The sequence below is a fragment of the Argopecten irradians genome, chromosome 1 (genome assembly GCF_041381155.1).
Source record: "Argopecten irradians isolate NY chromosome 1, Ai_NY, whole genome shotgun sequence".
NCBI classification, from domain to species: domain Eukaryota; kingdom Metazoa; phylum Mollusca; class Bivalvia; order Pectinida; family Pectinidae; genus Argopecten; species Argopecten irradians.
The window spans coordinates 43,015,068-43,041,628 of record NC_091134.1 but is presented as its reverse complement, the minus strand read 5'-3'; the positions used below and the strand labels follow the sequence as shown (position 1 = coordinate 43,041,628).

Sequence of the window (26,561 nt, the reverse complement as noted above, 5' to 3'; positions counted from 1 at the left end):
ACAAATGCAACATATGTCCAGATATTGAACATTACCAAATAGCCACATTGCATATATAACAGTTTATGTATGATCTATGGCTTTATTAATTGCATGTACCACAGAGATTTAGATAGCCAAATGAAGTCTATTTAAATCTCTTATTACCACTACCAGAGCTCTGTAACATAGCGATTATGTTTTGGTCTGCAAATGCCCGTGCTCTATGTAGTGGTCTACATGATATATGACGTACATGTACACTATAAACTGTAAACTACATGTACGTGTTTCGTAACTGCAATTATTTCCCTATGCATATTTAATATTTTTACATATTTTATTTTTTAGTTACAGTTACAAAATATCTGAAGGAGCGCTTCCTAAAATCCGTAATGCTTTCCTATGGAGAATAATATGAAAAACAGAGATGATGAATTTTTGACAAAGTTCAAGAAATTATTGATTATGCTCAGGCTTAATTTCAAATTACTTGGTGTTTTTTTACATTGTAGATTATTTTTTTGTTATTTTCTATGATATCATGTCATATTGCGCTTTTTATTTAATTGACGGAAATAAATTCTCCGGAAACCGACCATCTTATTATAACTTTCAAAATCAAGGTAGCTAGAGGTCTTGCAGGGAGAACACGTTTACATCATAAGTTCATCGACCCTGATCATATGATTTGACGTTGAAGAAACTCAGCTGTGCTTGCTTTTGGTCGAAAGGTAAATAGATGTGTCCTGGTATCCCAAATTCTGTTTAGCGTACGGATATTTTACTGGTTGGGATGTATGGTCGAATCTAGGTATATGAGTACTATAGTCACTAGTGTCTTGTTTTGTATCGGAGAAACTAAAAAATACAAAACAAAACTTAACAGTGATTGACAGTTCTAATTATCGACCTCGAGCTTATATGTAACGTATCTTGCAACGCGTCCTTAAAAACTTCTGACGTAGATAAACTATTTTGTAAAAAAAAGTATGTCTACGTCTTTGTGTGTTTGATTAGTAATACTATTTCTAAGCTTACAATGTTACAGTATCGGTTTGTATTTATCATCGTTTGTATACAGTAAGCTTTGGTCAGTTTTCTGTGTCAGTGTGTGTTATGCAAAAAGTCTTACATTTTTCAACCTTGTTATAGCCTCGATTGAATTTAGACCCAGGTCATTTGAAAAATTAATGATTAGGCCTAGCTGTTGTTGTAGCGAAAAAGAGACCGGAAAAGTGGTCACTGATAGAATATTACAGTGCAGCGTATTTACAACAATATAACAATGGCTATACAAATGTAAAAATTGAATGGACCTGAACGGGAACTGATTTGATGCAGCTGCATTATATGATACATGTATATATATCAATAAGTTTTATACAGTTGAACCCACGACCCCGAACTTAATGGGTCACATCTCTAAAGGGGAATTCCCTCTAGGCCAATTTAAATTGTAGAAGGTAACTGTTCATGTATTAAGGTGGTTCCATACAGTTAGGCCTAAAAATTTCACCTTGTTTAATTTTATTTAAAATTTGCTGACTGAAAGATTAGTTGATAAACTGTTTATTAAGGCTTTTATTTGAAATTTGACCAAGTGGTTTTGGTAATATTGTACTCTCAATTACCATATTTTACCGTCTGTTTTTCTCAAAATACAATTTTACACATTTATCTTCGAAGCTTGGTTATTGACTGAAATATTACAAACAACATTTTTAATACAATGCGACTAGCGTTTGTATTAATGCTATCCGGTTTACTATTGATGTGTAGGACTGAGTTGGACTTGCCCTACAATGACATCTAGTGGTGACCTCTTGAACCATTTCATTCATAAACTTCCATTCATAAATTTCCTATTCATTGAATAATATTCCTTTGGAACAATCAGTAGTCATCGGAAGACTACCTTCTGATTGGTAAAACAGAGTGTGTATAGAATACACAGAGTGTTATATAATACACAGCCCATCTAGGTCAACTGTTGCCTGCTGGTGACTCCTCTGTCCAACTTACATAATCTCTGTTAATGATAATTCAAATTGGACTTACTATCTAAGGCTTATAGACATAAGAGTTTTAAAGTAAACTAATCATATGCCCTTTTTGTGTACTTTAAAATAATGTTTTTAAATGAATGTTAAACACAGATCTGAGGTAAAGGCAAAATAACTTATAAGGCTGCCCTCATATGTACATGGTTTTACCAAAATAAGTGTATATGCAACATAAGAAACAAGAGTGTATTAAGGATAAAAACTCATTTTAATGAAGACTTTTGTTTTCTTTTTAATTTTCATGTAGGAACTTTAATTAAGAAAAATGTCAAACATAACATATGCATTTTCTGTGATCAGTTGAATGTTCTTGAAATAATTGATATTAAAGTCTTTATAATATGGTTGATATATTTTGATTTGGAAATTCATTTGATTTCATTCTATTTTTCTGTTTCTGCTGCGTTGTATTTGCAGTACTTTGAGTACTTTGATTTTATCTTTAATATGTAAGTTTATATGACTATCAATGACCTCAATGTCATTTCCACTCTTACAAATACATTAATTGTGATTTTTTTACGTGAATGCGTATAGATGAGGCCTAAAAAGGATCAATTTTCGCATTTGAATTCCAACTTAAATACCTAATTTCAAAAAATTGTGTTGTTTAATTTTCTTTATTTTTTGTCCACATAATAAGACAGTTATATGTGTTATAATGAAAGAATATAAAAAAAAATTGACCGTGGAATTTTTGAGTACCGGTAATTAGCCTTTCTATACCCCTACCCCCTAAAAATGACCTTTTTCACAATTATATATTAGAACAAAAATCGAGCAGTATTTTTATCATTGACCCGAAGGGTCAGTATAAAAACGTGCGCCGTCTTATAAACTTTTTCACATTTTGAACTTCTTCTCAAGTTCTACCAGTGGGATTTGGCTGAAACTTGCATGAAATGTTCCTGACACGGTCCCGACAAAGTGTTGTTATTTTTCGGGTCGATCCGAAATCCAAGATGGCCGCCACAGCCGCCATCTTGAAAACACATTTTGAACTTCTTCTCAAGTTCTACCAGTGGGATTTGGCTTAAACTTGCATGAAATGATCCTGACACGGTTCCGACAAAGTGTTGTTATTTTTTGGGTCGATCTGAAATCCAAGATGGCCGCCACAGCCGCTATCTTGAAAACACATTTTGAACTTCTTCTCAAGTTCTACCGGTGGGATTTGGCTGAAACTTGCATGAAATGATCCTGACACGGTCCCAACAAAGTGTTGTTATTTTTCGGGTCAATCCGAAATCCAAGATGGCCGCCAGAGAGCCGTCATCTTGAAAACACATTTTGAACTTCTTCTCAAGTTCTACCAGTGGGATTTGGCTGAAACTTGCATGAAATGATCCTGACACGGTCCCAACAAAGTGTTGTTATTTTTCGGGTCGATCTGAAATCCAACATGGCCGCCACAACCGCCATCTTGAAAACACATTTTGAACTTCTTCTCAAGTTCTACCAGTGGGATTTGGCTGAAACTTGCATGAAATGATCCTGACATGGTCCCGACAAAGTGTTGTTATTTTTCAGGTCGATCCGAAATCCAAGATGGCCGCCACAGCCGCCATCTTGAAAACACATTTTGAACTTCTTCTCAAGTTCTACCAGTGGGATTTGGCTTAAACTTGCATGAAATGATCCTGACACGGTTCCGACAAAGTGTTGTTATTTTTTGGGTCGATCTGAAATCCAACATGGCCGCCACAGCCGCTATCTTGAAAACACATTTTGAACTTCTTCTCAAGTTCTACCGGTGGGATTTGGCTGAAACTTGCATGAAATGATCCTGACACGGTCCCGACAAAGTGTTGTTATTTTTCGGGTCGATCCGAAATCCAACATGGCCGCCACAGCCGCCATCTTGAAAACACATTTTGAACTTCTTCTCAAGTTCTACCTTTGGGATTTGGCTGAAACTTGCATGAAATGATCCTGACATGGTCCTGACAAAGTGTTGTTATTTTTCGGGTCAATCCGAAATCCAAGATGGCCGCCACAGCCGCCATCTTGAAAACACATTTTGAACTTCTTCTCAAGTTCTACCAGTGGGATTTGGCTGAAACTTGCATGAAATGATCCTGACACGGTCCCGACAAAGTGTTGTTATTTTTCGGGTCGATCTGAAATCCAACATGGCCGTCACAACCGCCATCTTGAAAACACATTTTGAACTTCTTCTCAAGTTCTACCAGTGGGATTTGGCTGAAACTTGCATGAAATGATCCTTACATGGTCCCGACAAAGTGTTGTTATTTTTCGGGTCGATCTGAAATCCAAGATGGCGGCCACAGCCACCATCTTGAAAACACATTTTGAACTTCTTCTCAAGTTCTACCGGTGCGATTTGACTGAAACTTGCATGAAATGATCCTGACATGGTCCCGACAAAGTGTTAGTATTTTTCGGGTCGATCCGAAATCCAAGATGGCCGCCACAGCCGCCATCTTGAAAACACATTTTGAACTTCTTCTCAAGTTCTACCTTTGGGATTTGGCTGAAACTTGCATGAAATGATCCTGACATGGTCCCGACAAAGTGTTGTTATTTTTCGGGTCAATCCGAAATCCAAGATGGCCGCCACAGCCGCCATCTTGAAAACACATTTTGAACTTCTTCTCAAGTTCTACCTTTGGGATTTGGCTGAAACTTGCATGAAATTATCCTGACACGGTCCCGAAAAAGTGTTGTTATTTTTCGGGTCGATCCTAAATCCAAGATGGCCGCCACAACCGCCATCTTGAAAACACATTTTGAACTTCTTCTCAAGTTCTACCGGTGGGATTTGGCTGAAACTTACATGAAATGATCCTGACATGGTCCCGACAAAGTATTGTTACATCTCTGGTTGATCCCAAATCGAAGATGACTACCATGACACTATATCTAAGTAATTTCCTATATGTTAAGGCCCTTGGGCCTCTTGTTTGAAATAAAATTTGTTGTAAGAAATTGAAAATTATCCTGACATGATCCTGACAAAGTGACACTATATATAATTAATTTTACTATTGTCAAGGTAGTCAGATGACCGTTAAGGCCCTTTGGGCCTCTTGTTGTAAAAAACATCTTATAAATTCAACATTATAATGTGTAATAGTCTGATAATATAAATTGTTGTAACTGTTTTATGTCACGATGCCAACGATTTGATGATATACAAAGCTAAGAAATGGCACAATTAAGTCATTATTTTGCCTGGATATAATATCTGAAAAATGATTATTGAAAATTCCGTGTAAAGATTCCACTTCAATTACCCGTTAGATAATCCATGATTTTATATTGTTTTAGCAGAAAAATATTTTATCAAAATCTATCTTTCCATCGTCAAGAAATCTTAGCTTCTATAGTCGTTTGAGGCAGATATTCAAGCATAAATTTGAATTTGATGCCAAAATTGTAGCGTTGAAAAGCGTCTACGTTACAACGATCTAAGTTGATAACTTCAACTTGATCACAAAAATGTCAATATAATTGATGTCCTCGTACACAACTGTATGTCTTCGTATGTTGTTTTGAGGAGATTTATCTGCATATCTAATACATGTAGATATTTATTTATTATTCAAAGTAAACTAAAACAGATTTTTGGATCCTCAAGATTACCTGTACTGCAAATGCAAGTGTATGCCTAAGAAAAAAAATCTCTTATTCTGAATCCTTGATCTACGTTCAGCTGATTACTGTAGACAGGAAAATAATTAGTCTATGCCTACATGTACATTTTTAGTTTCTATATCACAGATATAATACTGTTGTTGACACTAGCTTACATGTACTTTTTCGTAAGATAGTATTTAATCAACTGAATGAGTACTTCCATGCATTTTCTCAAAACAGGAAATACATGCATCATCTATATATACAGTTTATGTCTTATCGTACAGTAAATAAAGTCTTTTTTATTGAACATGTTATGCTTATTGAAGATCATATTTATCATTAGCTAAACATGATACATATAGACATCTACCTATTCATGAAATATACTGACTTGTACAAATTGGACAAAAAGCAGGGCTGGGGCAATGTAGAGATGAAAATATTTCTGTAGTTTTATACTAGAGGATTACTCGGCAAAATTGGAGTATCTTGATTTAATAATGCATCTCCCTTAAAATACATGTATATTAAGTGTCAAATATTCACAGTTTAATGGAGTCAAACAGAAAATGTTTTAATCACTTGATTGTTATGAAATCTCATTTTATTCAGTACAAGACCATATTGGCATATATATATCAGTCCGTTTGTATGAGTTGTGTAATTTGCTTCTCAAAAGATACATGTAGCTTCATGTTATATTAGCCTAGCCAAATTCAATGATATATGACGATATCATTTTTTTCTAGTTTGTCGAAACTAGGTCCTACACCTTCAGTACAAACTTAAATTTTCACCCAGTATCAAGCTTTCGGCAAACCGAACTAAGTACAATATCGACAAATACTTCGTTTATCAACTATACTATCCTGATTAAAACGTTAAAAGGTAATATATCGTTAGACAGATAACATATAGATCGCTATTCTTCATAATCTTAGTCACAAAAGAGTTTTCATGTGCAGTTCCGAATGCACTCATTGACTCAAGGAGGTCCGAACGATCGACGCATTCGATGACTGTTCGGAACATCCTTAATATACAATTATTGCCCTCTGTGGAGGGATACTTCTAGAATTGTCTCCTTGGAAAGAATTATTTTTCTTGAGGGCAATGCCTGAGAGAAAATAATCATTTCCACGGAGATAATTCAATATGTATCCAAACATATAGGGACAAAATTATTTTATTATGCTAAACAAAACTAAAAGAAAAAATCTCTGGTAAAATAACTCACGAAGATATTTCCCAACAATAACGTTGCTAAATTAGTCCAGCTGTAAAAAAAAGAGAGCAACAGCGTTGCTATTGTTGGTTGACGTTGCAGATGACGTCAACTTCCGATAACGTGGCGAGCTTCAAAGGGGTTATTTCCCTGGGGTTATTTCCCTCTCCTTCCAATTCCGGGGAAACATCTAACTTATTCAATGTCATGTTATCAAGTTTGATCCAATCAGAACATTCTAAATGAAAGTGAGGTATAATAATATGCATTAATTATTACAACTAAATTTTGCTGCATTACTCCCTCCTTTAAAAACCTGTTCGCCCTCAAACACTGATCAACCCAGGTTCTGTATCCAGCAAAATATTCTTTAAAAATTATGTAGCATTGAATATCTTTTTCAGTTTGCATTCATAGCCAATATGAATGCCAATGGGACAGTAGCAAATTCCATGAAGCGCGATATTGGCTATGAATGCCAAATGGAAGATGTTCAATGCTTATATTTACTATGTTGTATGTATCTGTTGTAGGTTGTGATCCTGATATGGAACTAGCTGGATCAGTAAAAGATTCCCCAGGTATATTTCAGTCTTACAATTAATGATAATGATGGATGATAATGAGATACCTTCTAATGAGCGGTCCCGTCTGATGGATAGTACTGAAGACAGAGGACAACGTGAGTATACTAGAACTGTTACAGTCATTATATGGCTTGCATGTGTAGTTTTAATTATCTTAGCTACTGTAAACTCAATTTCATGACTACTAAAATTTTGAGGTTTCCATTTCAAAGTACAGGATGTATACTTGTGAATATTTAATTCTGCAAATTTAAAATAAAAAAGAAATGCCTTTAAACATAATTATTGGAGATATCAACACTCTAAGTTAAACTGTTGCGAACTTACCTTCATCACGAAATTTGCAAAAATCAATCGCACACAATTCTTATCGGGCAAGTGCATTGTCTTTATATTGAGGGTGTCGCTAAGGCAGGTTTTACTGTAAATCTTTCTCAAATTTTCTAAGTACAATGTACCTGGTAGCTTTCTCTATTGCTATAAAGCTTAAAGTTTCATTACAAGCAAAGAACATGTGGAGACTTTAAATCAATTTAATTCATCACTATTTTCTGTTTTTTACAGACCACTAAATTTTATCTGGAGTGGTGCATCATTTTAAACAGCTTAGCATTTGCTTTTATAAAAAAAAACAACGTTGCTTCAGCCTTCTGGCCATATTTTCCCGATAGCACTTTAATTAGCCCATATCTCACATTTATTGATCCATTTCACAAAACACCCATTTCACATTTATTGACCAATTTCACATAACACATATTTTGCATATTGACTCATTTCACATAACACACATTTCACATTTATTAACCCATTTCACATAACACACATTTATTGACCCATTTCACATAACACATATTTCACATTTATTGACCCATTTCACATTACACACATTTCACATTTATTGACCCATTTCACATAACACAAATTTCACATTTATTGACCCTTTTCACAAAACACACATTTCACATTTATTGACCCATTTCACATAACACACATTTCATATTTATTCAGCCAGACTAGAGCCATATCACTTAACAAACATCTCACATTTATTGACCCATAATGCCCATATCACATGTATATAGCACACATCTCACATTTATTGACCAATATCACACGTATATAGCACACATCTCACATTTATTGACCAATATCACATGTATATAGCACACATCTCGCATTTATTGACCAATATCACATGTATATAGCACACATCTCAAATTTATTGACCAATATCACATGCATATAGCACACATCTTACATTTATTGACCAATATCACATGTATATAGCACACATCTCACATTTATTGACCAATATCACAAATGTAGAAGCACATCTCGCACTTGTTGACCCATATCACATGTATATAGCACACATCTCATATTTATTAACCTTTGCCTGCACCTATATTGATCTTCATTTATGAAAGTATAAACTATCATATATGAAAATTGGTTAGAGCCAATAGTAATTTGAGTAAATAAGAATTATTTCAAAATTTTATCGTTGTTGTCTTCTAATGATAGAATTATATAGGAATAGCAATTTGATATTGTGACGTTTTAATTGCTATTTACAGAAATAAACGGTAACCGTTGTGCTCAAATTAATAATTATGGGTATAAGCTATGCAGCCACACGATGATCAACTTTGTTCAACCATAGTTTGAACAGGAGGGTTAATTGAATATAAGGTCAATGCTTGAAGACTACTTGAATTGGGGATTAGCACTTTTAAAAGTCTCATACTTGAAATAGTCCATAGGTCAAGTGCTGGAATTTCTATAGCTAGATATGCATCAGTTTGAATGATAAAATGTTTGAACAGTTCCACGTGTTTATAATTTTGATCACATACATTTACTAATCAATTATTCTGAATTATAACAAATAATAAACTTAATGCACATTGGAAATGAAACAAAAATATTAGAATAATGGTTGACTTTGATTACTGTAAGAGAAATATGTATGAATTATTAACAATTACATTATACAGACTGCATCAAAATCATAGAGTGGATATATAGTTATCTTTCATAGATGTGGCTGATTTTGTTTATATGCATCCAACTTCTATTTGCGGAATGAAATCAATTTTCGACTTATTTTTCTATTCTTCGACCTGTTCAGTTAAAAACAAAAAGCAATTAAATGACAAAATACAATGTATTCAACTTTCATAATTTGAATAGGTACGGTTGTTCTTTAGATAATGTGTGCTGCTGGATTTCCTTAATGATAAATATTCAATTTAAGTAAAATTTGATGTCCATTATATATATTTACTCTGGAAATTCCACAACATTGTTTATGGAGTAGATATAATGAAAATTCAATTCAATTAGATTGATAATTATCCATCTGTCTATATTCATTATCAAAGATAAATATAGAAGACTGTATATACAAATGAATACATATAGATGTCTAATTAAATTGCCTTATGGTATGTGTGGCTCGACCGTTATATTTAGCAATTAAAGTAATATATTATGTAACTAAATAATGATAGGTGACAGATGGTCACTTTCATTTGTTCCAAGATAATAGTCGATTATTGAATATTGAAACGAGATAATCAACATAAATAAATAACAGAGAAAAGAATATAAGTATATATGTATATATGTGCATGTCAGTATGTTACAATGGTATTGAAGAATTCTAAGTTAAAACCAAGAGTATTCATTATATTACATAGCTGCCACAGTAAATAAAAATTCTATAAGGAATGGAGCACTTGATGAAATAGCAATTCAGCTGTCTTAGTGTATTGATAGGTATACTGATTATGACATCATTATTTTGTAAGTGAAAATTGTGTTGTTTTTTTCTAAATAATACGAAGTTACATAGAGGTTACACAATGAGTGGTTGTTGAATATTGAATTTATTCCACACGATTGAGTTATTTTTTAAAAGTTACAAAAGACACGAGCTTTAATTAGCGAGTGTCTTTTGTAACTTTTAAAAAATAACTTACGAGTGTGGAATAAATTCAATATTCAACAACCACGAGTAGTGTGACCTGTTTCTACCACAATAATATTCGGTTTTAGCCGATAGAAATACGGCAGGGATACGGTAACATGTATTTACCGAGATATGCAAATAAGGTGTAGTAATATTTTCATCAGCAAAAAGACTCTAATTAGTATTCAAAAGTCATCGTTTGATAAAGAATCCGTCGATATCAAATTCTTCTAATCTTTAGGGTCAAAAAATACTCATTTAACGTCTTATTGAGTTCAAATCTTCAAAATTGCTTCCAGAAAATAAAACTCAATGTCGGACTACATGTATACATGTAAAAGCATTCGCACGACATGGCATCGTCTATTTCCCGCCAGATAATCATCAAGCCATTACCGTCAAGATAAACGTTCATAAACGTTAAAACTACGAAACTCAGCAGTAAAATTCTTGTCCGGCAAGATGTATAATTAGTAATAAAGGTCAATTTAACATGTATGAAAACGTCACGTATTATGACACAATGACCACGGCGCATACGCTTTCCAACAGCAGTTTTGGACGTCAAGCGGCCATCACAACATAGAATGACGTCAATCGATTATTGATGACGGTGACAATGATGACGTGACACTGGGAAAGAAGTAGTTCGGTCAAAGTTCATCGTGTCAGCCAATCAGAATGCGTACAGAGTTTATACCACGTGTGGTATAAACAAATTGTTAATCAACAGCTGCAGTGTTTATTCAATGTCATGAGAGTTGAATAACACCCCCTATTGTGGTAGAAACTCGTTTAAACATTATATTACAATTAATACCTACCAAAGGGCAGATAACTCTGTAAATTGCAAATGTATATATTTAATACTAGAGATACCATAACCAGATATGGCAGTTATGGGTTTGTTTGATAACATGTTTTTGATTGCTGATGAGTCATAGGCTTCTCATTGGCTGTGATCACAGAGAACTTATATATGTAGATACTCGACTAAACATGTTGATGAAACTTTTATCACATTAAAATTGTTTGGGAAGACAAGTAATACTGTTTGGAGTTTCTTTGTTTATAAATCATAGTCATTGTATGTTAATGTGTACTACGGGGCCCATAGGTAATGATATTGACACCTGATTGAATGTATGTCCCCATTAGTAACCCTGATCATAAAGATATGCCAGGTTAGAGGAAGGCTAGCGTTGGAGTACCTGAAGAAAAAGCACTGACATTTGATCAGTACCTCACAAGTGTCTTAGGTGTGTTTCCAACTTGAACCCAGAGGTGAAGGCTACTGGCTACTACATTTTACTGCCTCAATTTGGCCTCAAGTTGAGTGTTTGCCCCGGCCCTGTTAGGCCGAAGGCTGAAGCCTCCACTAGAGTGTTGATAAAAAAGTTGTAGTAACTCTAAACTGCCTCTGCATAAAAATTCAATGTGCTGATCATGATCAATATTAATGACAGTGTGCTTTTATAAAACATACAAGATACCACTATTACATGAAGACACTACACCAACATACAACAGCCTCCCAAAACCATCACCCAGGCATCCACCACAGGCAATACATTCATTTCAAAGGGAGGCGGGAGAGGTTGAGTGGAAATCTGTCTGAAATGGTATTGAGCCATGGCCTAGTATCAGTGTCAGTCTGAAATTGGAGATGGCTGCTTGATCTGCTATCATTAAGCTATCAATAAATATCAGATTTAAGCTTGTCAGTTTTCACTATGGATATTCAGCTTGTGTTCAGTAATTCTTTTTATTAACCTATAATTAGGTCCAGATGTGTTTTATGGAACTCTTTGTTTTAGAGAAACAATTTAGAGAAGTTTATATACAGAACACTACACTACAAGACATGTATGTTATACAAATTGCATGCAAATATATCATATCTGGTATATGTTTGGCCACAGCCGTTTGTCTAGCTGTGAATATATACATAATAAAAACATATCACAATTGTATAGGATTGGTAAATAATTTGTATTAAAGGAAAAATACATGATCACTGGAGTTAATTTTCTAACATAACTATCGTTTATATGATCAGTTATATGATTTTTCAGATCTACTTGTTAGTGCTATTTTCATTTTCCTTATACAACAAAAATTGCCTTACTCTACTGATGTCAGTTTGTGGTAAGGCTACAAGACATGTATAGCTACCACCAATGTGTATAGAAGAGAGCAAGTTATTTTTAGCTTTGCACAAACTGGCTGTATTGGACATCAGCATGCATGTCACAGGGATATACTAACTACAATGTACATGTATATATATTTCATTAGAACCAATTTATTTCAGATAAAAAAAAAAACTAATTTCAATTGGTGCTTCGACTGTGCTTAAATTGTCCCAAATGCTTCATCAGGTGATGATAAATCACCAAAAATTATGAATAAAAAAAGTAGAAAGTTAAATTTTGAAGACATATAACAAGTATTAAGTAAAGGTTTAGAAATGACTTCCTACAGCTAAACTTAATGCTTCATAGCTAAAATACATGTAGTATATTTATCAATTTTGTCATAGATTAATTTAATTAAAAAACTTACTCTGATGAGCAGTAACAGCTGTGGGACAAATTATTATCCGACTCTTTTGTTAAATTTTTGTTATCCATTACAAGTACATGCTACATTAATATATATATCACATCTATATTATATACGGGTATGTAAAATACTATATATGGCATAGGAGTCAAAGCCTGTGGTAAATAAAATACAAAGTTTTTGTGAAGTAGGTCAACCGTATACAGGCATATGTATTTATATAAACACAGATTGGCTCAGATTTGACTTGTTATAGTAACTACCAGATCTAGACCATGGCATTCATACATATTTACTGATTATCATCATATACACTGTACATGGATGTTGAAGAGATGTATTGTTATGTCAACACCTGTTGGTGTTCGTGTCAGTGTGTCCTATATAGTATTGTGTGTTACTATGGAAGGAGGTGAAACTGATCAGTAGCACTTTAAATACTCATCAGGTTCCAGTTCTATAGAAGCACAAGAACTTTGTAAACTTACAACATCAAATGATTTCTTATATTCTAGTATTCAGTATAAAAGTATATTACACAGTACAAAAGTTTTCTATACAGTGTGCATGTCTACTTTTTCTATCAGCATTATCAAATAAAGATTAGGTACAAATTTTAATTATGATTGTAAGTGTTTAGTATGTATGCATGTATTTTATACAATTTTTATAAAATCCATCTAAAAACTTGCATGTTTTATTTTACAGAGAACCTGTATGTAACTACTTACGAGGAGGCAATAACCAAAACAGGTTTGTAGAGTATACACTATTTTGCATTGATGCTTTTGATGCTCATGGACATAATGCTTGTGAGAATTAAAATATACAGAAACTCAGATATCTGTAGATGCTGGGAGACAATTAAATGCCATGATTTGAAGTCAGAATTTTACAAGCCATAGTAGAAAGTTTTCTTAGCATATTCAGGTTCTAATGACATGGTGTATACTCCTATGTGTTTTGTAACCAGGCTATGGAAAGTTTCACTATCTGGTGCTGGCTTTGTGTGGATGGGCCGTGTCTAGTGACGCCATTGAAGTCCTCTCCATCTCCTTTGTTTTACCAGCAGCCCAGTGTGATCTAAATCTCACTTCTAACGACAAGGGATGGCTCAACTCCATCATATTTGTTGGTAAGTCCACAAAAGTTAAGGTAGTCTTCTTTCATTTACTTTGGTAACAATATGTGATAATAAAACAGGTCTATGAAAAAATGACTGGGGCCATAGAGTACGTTTTATTTTTCTGTAGACTGATTGTCTATAGAAAATCCACAGTCACTTTCAGACACTGCGTCATTATTACTTATCATTTTCTTAATATATACTGTATGCAGTATAGTCAATTCATTTCTCAAATTAAAATATTAGCGATTTGGATTAAAAGCGAGAAAATTATATTTTTACGGTTTAATAATTTGCGATTTGGTTCTAAGAGTATATAATTAGTCCATTTTTCCTTTTTCATGGATACAATTTTCGCAGCCATAAAGCCCTTAAATCCCTTAAAACTGCGAAATAACAACTCCACTGAAACAACCAGCATAACAGTCCAGCTGGATTTTACTTGTATTTCTATAATGTATGGGTCATGACAAATCAAATCATTGAACTTGGTTGATAAATTTCATATTACATATAGCCACACTTTACGACGCTTGTAAGATCCTCTATTTATTAATCATTTTATTTCTAGGGATGATGATAGGTGGTTATGGCTGGGGATCCCTGGCAGACCATTTCGGTCGGAGACAGATCTTACTAGGCTCACTCACTGTCAATGGCCTCGGAGCACTTTCCTCAAGTTTCTGTCAAAGATTCTGGGTGTTCTTATTGATGAGGCTGATCAGTGGGATAGGGTAATGAAGCTAATTACTGACCTTAGCCCACCATACAACTGTACCAATTAGTTCAAAAACCCCACATGGGTCAGTGCCAGGTTCTGACTGTAGGCTTATGTTTTTCTCTGGTTACTACACTTTTCGTCCATCTTCTAACTATGTATGTCTTTAAATAGCTGTCTGTTGAATTAGAGAAACCCAAACCCACACATCTGTATCTGATTCTTTAAATGATATAAGAAAATAAAAGTATAGTTCAAAATTTAATTGAAGTAATTTCATTGAATATTTGAAATGATTATAAAAATAATAACAATTTGTAACTTTTCCTTGTTATGCATGTATGTCCATAATAACAAAAGGTTGCCTCTAAATACACTAATCACTTTGTCCCTATTATTCTTTTGTTATGGTATTCTATGCTTACTGACATCTGTATGATCTGTTTCAGTGTTGGGGGAAGTATTCCTGTAATCTTTTCATACTTCACCGAGTTCCAGCCAAAAGACAGACGAGGAACTATGATCAGTGTCCTAGCTACATTCTGGATGTTTGGTAACATTATTGCAGCAGGTAATTCTGATGCATTGAATTTCTGTTGGGAAATGAAATAACTTGCCCAATATTAAATATTCTTTTTAATGTTGTTTTTATTATTACCATGGCCATAAGTTGTGGATGTACTGTGTTTAGTTGTGTCACAGCTGTGGCAGATGTATTTTTACCATGGTAATTAAATTCAGTTATTGTAATAATATCAATATTATGTTTGCATTACCTTGGTAACTGTTAATTTTCACATTTTGAACATTTTATCCCACCATCATCAGATGATGGTCTATTCATATTGCCTTTCATCCGTGGTCCATCTGTCTGCCCATTTGCAATTCTTGTAATCGCTATTTCTCAGTAAATACTGAAGGAATCTTTCTCTAGTTTCATATGTAGGTTTCCCTAGGACCTATAGTTGTTTATATTTTATTTTGGGACCAATCAGTCAATAAGATGGTCAACAGGCAGTCATCTTAGATTTTGATAGTTCGAGTATCACTATTTCTCAAACGTACTGAAAGGATCTGTCTTACATACCATTTGTAGGTTCCTCTAGGGTCCTAGTTCTGCATATTGCATTTGTAGGTTCCTCTAGGGTCCTAGTTCTGCATATTGCATTTTGGGACTGATCAGTCAACAAGATGGCCGAATCAGCCGCCATCTTGGATTTCATTAGTTGAAGTTTGGAGATGACCAACAGGCAGCCATCTTGGATTTTGGTACTTGAAGTTTGTTACTGCTATTTCTCAGAAAGTACTCAAGGGATCTGTCTCAAATTTCCTATGTAGCTTCCTTAGGAATCTGATTGTGGGTTTAATGTGTGTGTTCTATGTGTGTGTCACCATGGTAACTACTTTATGTTTGTGTCACAATGGTTATTGTTTTATGTTTGTATCACCATGGTAACTGTGTTTGAAATCTAAACCTTGTATCACCATGGGTTCTGAGTTTGATGTTGCCTATGTTGTTGTTTTAGGTTTGGCGTGGATCATTGTCCCTCTGGACATTGGCTATTCCTCACCAGATTTTACCTATGACAGTTGGAGAATCTTTATTGCAATCTGTACATTTCCCAGTCTATCTTCAGCTGCACTTTTCTTCTTGATGCCCGAGAGTCCAAAATTCCTACTTAGTGTAAGTGTTCTGTCAGGGATTTTAAAGTGCTACTCAATTTAGCTTGAAAACCACCAATATAGGAAATAGTGATGTCCATGAATTCAAAATTTTGCATTGAAAGTTTATTCAGGAAGTTATGATAAGTGTAGTATTGATAGTAAGCTAATAACTTTAAGATGTCTACAAAATAATTAAACTGCTGTAACTATTACATTTTAAAAGTGAAAAGCTGTTTAGGTTATGCATATACGCTTTCATCATATATTTTCTACATTGCAGGTTGGTAAAGATGAGCAGGCTGCTGCAGTGCTAAAAAAAGTTTACGAAGTCAATAATCCCCATGCTATTTTGCCTTATGATGTAAGTATCTGTTACTGTATCTTGTCTTAGTAGCATATTCTGTCTTTTCTAAAGTTATCCCCCTTGTGAGTAGGTATCCATTGTGACATCATTGATTTGTGAGTGAAATTTATGTCGTTTTCTCTAAAAAAAATATGATGTTACGCTCACAAACACATGACATTTCAATCAAACCTACTTGAAGGGATAGACAACTCTGGATTATGCATATCCAGAATACTTGACTAAATGTGATTTATCGATTTTGCTCTGTCACAGTAAAGCATTTATTAACTAATGTGATGTTTTATTAGGTTGAGACCATTGTACTATCATCAGATAACAAATCCGACTCTGCTCATCGATCGAATGCCCACAAGAATATCACCAAGACATGTGGTTCAAGGTCTATAACTCAGGTAATTCAATTTCAGAGATATTTCCATCAGAAGTGTCATGTATGAGACTCCACCTGAAATGTCAAATGGGGTGTCTGAATTTAAGCATGCTTTATAAGTTATAAAGTTATTATAATTTGAACTTCTAACTGGACAAGAACATGTTAAAAAGATCTTGCTAAACTTTGTTTCCAATGAACAGAAAATTTCAAATATATAAGAAATTACAGCTTAAAAAAATGTAACCAGTAATTGATATTGTTCAAAAGTCCAACAGAATACTTTATGGACCTAGATGATGGTTTTGCCCATGGATAATAATTAATTATAATCTTTGTTTCAGTTACTAAACACAACATATGAGCTCCTTCGTTCCCCTCTTCGTCGCTCCACTATTATTATACTCACAGTTTCGTTCACCATCAGTTTTGGGTAAATACTTAGTTCTAGCTCTGCCATCAAACTAATTAACAAGTTACCTCCCTTGTGCTATTCAGTTGACGTTTATATGGTTAATGCATCCTTGAGCAGGGAGTCGATCTTTCAAAGCTACCAAATCCATTTTGAGATATAGAAAAATTGATTTTGCTTTTATATTGTTGAAAGTAAAATCAATTTATTCAAATGTCTGACATTAATTTAAAATCAAAGAAAGAAATACTTTCATTGACTATCGCTTTAATAATAGAAGATTTTCTGTGTCAGATACTACGGACTATGGATGTGGTTTCCAGAGCTGTTTTCTCGCGTAGAAAAATATGGTGGATCGCCGTGTGACCATATAAAGGAGACAAATTCCACGGACCAGAGCTGTACCATACCTGATAACTGGACGTATCAGTCAGGCTTCCTCACAGCTCTGTCTAACCTGCCTGGAAACTTATTCACCATATTCCTCATGGACAAACTGGGTCGCAAGGCAATATTAGGTTAGTATGTCACTGGATCACAGCTTACAGGACTCTGCCTACTGCTAGGTTTACAGTCGGTGTTCTGTGGGTAGTTATAAGTCACCTGAGACAAAGATTTTAGTGGCATATTTTAATAAATTGCCTTTCATCTGATGTCATACATTCATAAACCATTTACAATTTTTTAACTTTTTTTATGAAATCATTGAAAAATATTACTTGAAATTACAGAAACCTTCCATGGCCACAGGTCAACCAAGATCCAGACATGATAACCTTTAATACTCTTTATCACATAACTGGCCTGTCCAGCCATGTCATATGACCATGTCCTAAATATCGTAAGACACATGTGTAATAACACTATTATGACGTTACTTGTAGTTTTGACGTCATAATATATATATGACATCGCATGATTGTTTCAGTCGACGGAAATATCATATCTGAGCCGGATTTCTACTATATAAAGCAGAAATTTAAAGTTTTGCATATATTACTATTAAAGCCACACTATACGTAACTATCAACAAAAATTCAAGTTAAATTGACTCCGATATTGTTAGTATTTGTATATGTAGTTGAAATTAAGATATATTAAAGAATATTTATAAGTTTTTTAGGTCACCTGAGACGAAGTCTCAAGTGACCTATTCTAATCGCCTTTTGTCCGTCGTCGTGCGTCGTCCGTCGTCCGTCGTATGTCCGTAAACAATTTACATTTTCAACTTCTTCTCCAAAACTGCTGAAGCAATTTCAATGAAATTTTGCACAAACCTTCTAAGGCATAAGGCCAATCAAAATTGTGAATTATATGGTCCCCACCCCCCAGGGGGCTGTGGGAGGGGCCAAAAGGGGTAAAATTGAGTAAAATTTCAAAAATCTTCTTCTCTACTCACAGATGTGGTAGAATCAAATACTCTTCATAGATAGAAAGGTCTTAAGGTCCTTTACAAAAATTGTGAATTATATGACCCTAGGGTCTCTAGTTTCCCCCTGGGGAGGGGGTTAAGTTTATTATACTTTATATTGAGAAAACACATTTTTGCGCATTATTTGGTCATTTGTAATAGGAAATGAGTCAAATGTTGTCAGAATTATCAGTATGAGATGGCCATTTAATCCTATTAACAAATTTTCTATGACTGACCCCCAGGGGCCTTAGGGGCGGGGTCAAAAGGGGTCAAATAGGCTAAAACTTCAAAAATCTTCTTCTGAAATTCTGGAAATGGTAGAATCAAATACTTTTCATAAATAGAAAGGTCTTAAGGTCCTTTACAAATATTGTGAATTATATGACCCTGGGGTCTCACGTTTCCCCCTGGGGAGGGGGTCAAGTTTACTATAGTTTATATAGGGAAAACACATTTATGAGCATTTTTTGCTCAATTTTCATTGGAAACGAGTCAAACTTGGTTAGAATTATTAGCCTGAGATAGCATTTTAATATCATATCCACATTGGTTCTTGCCGACCCCCTGAGGCAGAGGGGCGGGGCTTAAAAAGGGTCAAATAGGCTAAAACTTCAAAAATTATCTTCTGAAATTCTGGAAATGGTAGAATCAAATACTTTTCATAAATAGAAAGGTGTTAAGGTCCTTTACAAAAATTGTGAATTATATGACCCTGGGGTCTCACATTTCCCCCTGGGGAGGGGGTCAAGTTTACTATGGTATAGTTTATATAGGGAAAACACATTTATGAGCATGTTTTGCTCCATTTTCATTGGAAACGAGTCAAACTTAGTTAGAATTATTAGCCTGAGATAGCATTTTAATAATATATCCATATTGGTCCAGGCCAACCCCCTGGGGGCAGAGGGACGGGGCCAAAAAAGGTCAAATAGGCTAAAACTTCAAAAATATTCTTTTAAAATTCTGGAAATGGTATAATCAAATACACTTTATAGATGAAAAGGTCTTAAAGTTTGTTTATAAAAATTGTAAATTATATGACCCTGGGATCTCCTGTTTCCCCTTGGGGAGGGGGTCAAGTTTACTATAGTTTATATAGGAAAAACACATTAATGAGCATTTTTTGCTCAATTTTCATAGGAAATGAGTCAAACTTGGTTAGAATTATTAGCCTGAGATAGCATTTTAATATCATATCCACATTGGTCCTGGCCGACCCCCAGGGGGCAGAGGGGCGGGGCTAAAAAAGGGTCAAATAGGCTAAAACTTCAAAAATCTTCTAAAATTCTGGATATAGTAGAATCAAATAATTATAGATGGAAAGGTCTTCAGGTGTTTTATAAAAACTGTGAATTATATGACCTTGGGGTCTCACGTTACCCCCTGGGGAGGGGTAAAGTTTACTATAGTTTATATAGGAAAAACATATTTGTGAACATTATTTGCCCAATTTTCGTAGGAAATTAGTCAAACTTGATTAGAATTATTAGCCTAAGATATAGCATTTTAACATCCATATCCGTCCTCGATGACCCCCTGGGGGACCAGAGGGGCAGGACCAAACAGGGTCAAATTGATTAAAATTTCAAAAAATACCTCTAAGTTCACAGGTTTGATGGAAGCAAATACTCTTCATAGTCTAAAAAGGTCAAATTTATAAATCACTGACCAACTTCAAGGCCCAGCAATAGAGCATATAGTGTTTTTATGTCTTTAATTTGTTTTATTATTTGTTTCATTATATATTCTAACTCAGGTGACCGTTAAGGCCCATGGGCCTCTTGTTTTAATAACTTTGGAACAGCAGTTGTTGAAAGTCGATACATGTAAACATGCCTTCATTTTACTGCCGTTCTATCATAAGATTGCACGATTGTGTTACAGTTCTAGTGTATCGACTCACTGTAGTAGATTACATCGCTACATGTTACCGGTGAAGTGTTTATGTAACACGCATTGTGATTGGCTGAGTTGATCTAAAAATAGAAGAGAAAAAACGTGTGTACACAATAAAGCTGTTTAGCCTGCCATTCGTTTTGACTTTTTATGGCGAACAGAACACTATTTTTCCAGTGAAATACGAAATATAAAACAGTTCTTTTTACCAGAGATTTCTCTGTTTTATGTTAGGCCTAATCTCAAACATAACCACTCAGTCCATAATATAGCGACTTAGTTCCGAACTAGGAATGTCAGACAGGCCGTCAATGCACATGATAGCTAATTCTGTGAACTCGGATGAATATGACGGATTTTTACGAAGCCTGGATTTCATGGATGAAATATGTACTTGGCAACACTGTAATGAGGAGAGTATGGTGGTTGGAAGACAAGATTTAGTCCACGTTGTTCAAGACTATTTGTTAACATTTACTCACCTGCGACAGAGCAGGCACATTTTCATTTACATTGTACATACAAGTACACACGTTTGCCCCAATAAGTTTCTCTCTCACGACCATAAATACTTTGTTTTATTTCCTTCTGATATTCAACGAATTTAACAACTTCTTCACTGACCTTTGTTAGTGTCTTGATAGGCCGAACACGTGGAAGCAGAGAACCATGCTGTTCCTCGTACAAATTTGCAATGTTTCGACAGGTGGATTTACCAACGCCGACGGCTTTAGATATATATTTCCATATGACACCCAATCATTGTACATTTTCTGTACCCTTTCGCGTACTTTTAGATCGGTTCGTGGCTTTGACACGTCGACATATGATCGGTTGAGGACGGCTTCTACTTTTGGCGCATTTTTAGCGAGAGATCAAAATAGTAGCCTAACGTACATGTACACATGTGCAAACACACATGTACCGGTAACTTATAATATGCACGTGTTGACAGCTTGGCGATCGACGATTTTTGGTACTTCCACCATTTATTATTCAGTATAATGTTCAAATTAAGAGTTAAATTAACATTTTTAATATACCTTACCATAATTGTGAAACTGAACAGTTATGTTTTAGCAGATTCTTTCTTCTTGACCTTCATATTTATTCATTACCAGTATTATTATGTTTAAATTAATATTATGTATTCTTCTACAGCTAGTATAACCTGATTGTGTGTTATCTCTTTCTATGTTTGATTTTTTCCAATCATATTATTTATATATTTACAACAGCTATTTCAAGAAACTAGGTCCGTCAAGTTCGTCACATGTACAAGGTGTACCACGGAAAAAACACCCCGTATCAAAACAGTCATGTATATTTTTGCAGCGCGAATTCTATATATCAGCGTGATTTATTTTTACGGCGTAATACTTTTATTTTACAAATACCTGGTATTAATTTTTCAGATGTTTATCTATTTGAACATTTGTAATTGTTTCGACGTACCTACAACGTCCCTAATGCACAAATAGGGGCCATTTTAAACACAGGGACTTGTAACGTAGGTTGTGAGAAAGTCTGCTGTGTATACATGTGTACTATATACTATATAAAAGGACAAGGGAACCAACGACTCGCTTGGAAGAGGTACACCTGCCTCTACAAAAGTCGCCCGTATTCCGTCAAACATGGATAAATATGTACATATTTAATACCAATATATTCTTAAATAAATTTTCGACATGGAAAACACAACTTCAAACACGAAATAATATATTAACATACCTTTATTTCACTATGAACGTGGAAAATGCAGTCAGATATGTACATATTTATCAATGTTTGACGGAATACGGGCGACTTTTGTAGAGGCAGGTGTACCTCTTCCAAGCGAGTCGTTGGTTCCCTTGTCCTTTTATATAGTATATAGTACACATGTATACACAGCAGACTTTCTCACAACCTACGTTACAAGTCCCTGTGATTTTAAACTGGGATGTACAATTAGGTTGTGTAAAGTTTATTCATATACACACTCAGCCAATCACAATGCATGTTACATAGACGCTTCACCTATAACATGTAACGATGTAATCTACTACAGTGAGTCGATACACTAGTACTGTAACACAATCGTGCAATCTTATGATAGAACGGCAGTAAACTGGTCGCCATAGAAGTTACGATTATTGCCGAACGGAAGTCGGAAAATTCATGATAAATGATAAATTTCATATCACATAGTCACTCATGTAAGATCCTCTATTGATAAAGGAAGCAGGTAACTGTTTATAAGAATAGGGCTCTTGTATTACTCTGTGTAATAGTGTGAATATCCTAGTCTGTTTACCTATATTTACTGATATTGTATGTGTTGACAGTGACAGGAATGCTGGGTTCAGGTTTGGCCGTCTTCTTCATTCCTCTGATCCACAATAAGGTGGAGAATCTATTAATCTCCTGTGCCTTCGGACTCATATCAACACTAGCATGGAATGCTTTAGACGTACTTCAGGCAGAACTCTTTCCCACTGGAGTCAGGTAAGTACCAATTATGAATTTACCTCAGTCTATGATGAAATGTCATGGACATTCTTCTATTTCTGCTAATATTTAGCTGTAATGATATTGTGACCACTTAAGTTTAAAGATGAACCACTTTCATTTTAACACACATTCGACTTGTGTATAGACAACTTGCCTATATAAAGACCATATCTTTTTTGTCCTTTGGATGGTCTTTAGAGACAGCTTTTACTCTTTTTTTTTTCATTCAATTTAAATTTTCAGTATGACAAAAAAAATCAAAAAAAAAAATCTATTAATTTGTATAGTTTATATACTTGTTATATTAAAAGTCCAGGAGTTTTACTCACAATTAAGACAGACACAAGTCTCTGATAAGACCATTCACCTATAGCTAGTCTTTCTGATTAATCCTTGGTTCCATTTTGTTTTACAGATCAACGGCTATGGGATTATCCTCAGCAGCCAGCAGGTTAGGTGCAATTCTGGGAAATCTAGCGTTTGGTGAACTGGTTGATGTCCACTGTGCTGTACCTATGATACTAGTGTCAGCACTTTTGGTCGTGGGTGGACTTACTTCCCTTAAACTGCCTAATACAACCAAAGTTGATATTCACTGACGTGGTGTGTTCAAACTAAAGTATATGTATATATACTAACTGTATGTGAGGTCATGCCTTAAATCTGTAAAGTATTTATTTAGATGACTTTGAGTCCCTATCAGTTCAAAGGTCCTAATTTTACAAATCTTATTGAATTATTCCTCATCATTGATGGACCTTTGTTGCATAAGTATGTATCCCCACGGGAAATGATAGTGCAATGTTTAATAAACATAGCCTCACCTGGCTATAGTATCCCCTATGGGGATGATCTTTATCTGATCTGGGAAATTAGGTCAGTGTGTGTTAAGGACATAAATACAATGTCAGATTCATTGTAAGGATTTTCTATCAAGGCAGAAGTATTTTGTCAGTAAGTATTTTCCTGGTATTTTCAACATATCTTATATCTGCTTTTTATATTACATGTACTTGTATGTATTAAATTTCACATTATGATTCAAGTACAAATAAGTAAAACAAAAAAATGTATTTTTTTCGGGTTTGCACATTTCTTTATACCTAAAAAAATTTGAATAATCTTTCAGTAAAATTGTATTATTTTGCACATTTTTCTAACAAACTTTATATTGCAAATAACTTAACTGATCTTTCCATAAAAATGAATTATTTTGCATACAATGTTAGTAGCTTATAACAAACTTCATCATTGGTTTGCGAGGTGGTTGGCAGAGAGTGACTTAAATCAGATAGTGGCATTTGTATCATACAAAGAGAGATGATTGGTTAACAGATTAAATGATCTGATAGGTTGTCAGAGAGAGACTTTGTGATTAGTTGAAAGAAGATTGATACTGTGGTTGAAACGTTAAAAGAGAGTGAATTTGATTGTTTGTCATGATAAATAATTAACGGTGAAATGAGAAAAGCTATAGATTGATTTTTGTTGGAATAAATCTTTTCTGTGATATTTTTTTATGCATTTTACAAGAAACATTCAATTCATTCTGTCATTTGTATCCACTGTATGGTCTATATTAAATCTTTTAAGGTTAATTTTTTGTTTTTGGCATCGCAGTTATATAGGTTTTGTTGGTAAATGTTTAATAATTTACTGCATTGCTACATGGTTTTATTTTGTGATAAGTCAAAATATTAATAATCACTATTCTCTTTGACAGAATTTTTTGAACAATTTTTTTTTTAAAATCACTATTTATATATTATGTGTGGAGGTATGATAAAAGTGTGTATAACTGTCTTACATAACTTAAGTGTTCTATTACAGTGGCTGTGATTTAAATGACTGTTTTATACCTTCTATTACCGGGGTGCTCTAGTCCGGTATTTGGTTAATTATGTCACTGTACATGTACACTAGTACATGTAGAAATTAAGACAAATAAGCTTGCCATCATTTTATAGGTCATCAAATCAGAAGGGTCAGGATGACCTTTTGTCATTGTGCTTCATTCATCATTGAATGATATCAGCTCTTTGATGTTCATATATTTCACATTTCAAGCTTCTACAGTTTCATATTTTTGATTGAGCTGAAACTTGATTGGAATGATACTGACTTGGCCTTAGTACAGTACCGTTTTCAGGTTGGTTCTAATCCAAGATGGCAAACACGATTGATGGCAACAAATATTTTGTAACAGTTTTCAAATTCAATATAAGTTTTCCAAAACAAAATATATTTCACACTTGTATTAAAGTTGCAGCAGTACTAGTGGGATTCAACTGTTCAAAATCATAATGGCTGCCACCTTGAAAATCACATATTTACCCAATAGATTCAATTTTCATTTGCCTACATGAACTCATTCTGACATACTTGAATTAGTTTTGATTGTTTGCTCAAAGATTTTCATTGGAATCAATATCATTGCCATCTACACTTTGTATAAATGATTTTGTGTTGCAAAGTTTCACGATGACAGTGAACATTCATAGGCTTCTTGTTTCACTTTCCCTAAAATAACATCCTAAAGCACAGAAAGCTGTCAGTAAATCATTTCCTCTATGTCATTATAATCCTAAATGTAATTTTATTATACCTTCTACTGTGGTATCAAACCTCACATGTGACACTATACAGGTATGGTGTTTAAGGAGGGTTTACATTGTAAGTTTGTCTTTTAGATCTCGTTTGAAACATTCCAATTTGTTAGGATCCAGATATTTCTTATTAAAGCATCATTTATACTTATTTATCTATGGGGACAGGACTGTGGAGGGTGTTTCTTTCAGATCTGTAGATACACTATCAGAACCACTGGACTGTTTCTTACATGGCTGTTGTATGGTGCTCATATGACCACCACGTCTGTAAGTGCCTCATCAGTGTACATAAGGATTCTCTGTGTTGGTAGTGTAGGAACAGTCCCTGGAACTCTCCAAACCAACAATGACTGTGATATTGGATTATCTCACCTTTGTGAAATTGAGGATTTATATTCTATATAAAAAACTTTAAAAAAAAAACAACACAATCACTGAAGCATAAAACACTTTTATAAAATAAATTGATACATATATTTAACCTGA

At 34.3% G+C, this 26,561-nt stretch overlaps 1 protein-coding gene across 1 annotated transcript; it reads left to right on the top strand.

The window, feature by feature from the left end:
* Positions 1-591: 591 nt before the first annotated feature.
* LOC138328967 (synaptic vesicle glycoprotein 2C-like) lies at positions 592-26,561 on the top strand. Its single transcript, XM_069275673.1, has 13 exons — positions 592-713; positions 7,407-7,555; positions 13,711-13,755; positions 13,976-14,137; positions 14,700-14,862; positions 15,296-15,417; positions 16,373-16,530; positions 16,792-16,872; positions 17,166-17,270; positions 17,593-17,681; positions 17,955-18,178; positions 23,301-23,460; positions 23,882-26,561. Exons 2-13 carry the CDS (start codon positions 7,477-7,479, stop codon positions 24,063-24,065), a joined length of 1,572 nt encoding a protein of 523 aa, XP_069131774.1. The 5' UTR covers positions 592-713; positions 7,407-7,476; the 3' UTR covers positions 24,066-26,561.

What these genes read in the sequence shown, in the direction of transcription:
- LOC138328967 (XM_069275673.1), top strand. Translation starts at nt 7,477, where the DNA reads ATGATAATGATGGATGATAATGAGATACCTTCTAATGAGCGGTCCCGT. An exon ending in CAACTCCATCATATTTGTTG is followed by an intron (nt 14,138 to 14,699) that starts GTAAGTCCACAA and finishes TTTTATTTCTAG; the next exon opens with GGATGATGATAGGTGGTTAT. An exon ending in TGGTAACATTATTGCAGCAG is followed by an intron (nt 15,418 to 16,372) that starts GTAATTCTGATG and finishes TTGTTGTTTTAG; the next exon opens with GTTTGGCGTGGATCATTGTC.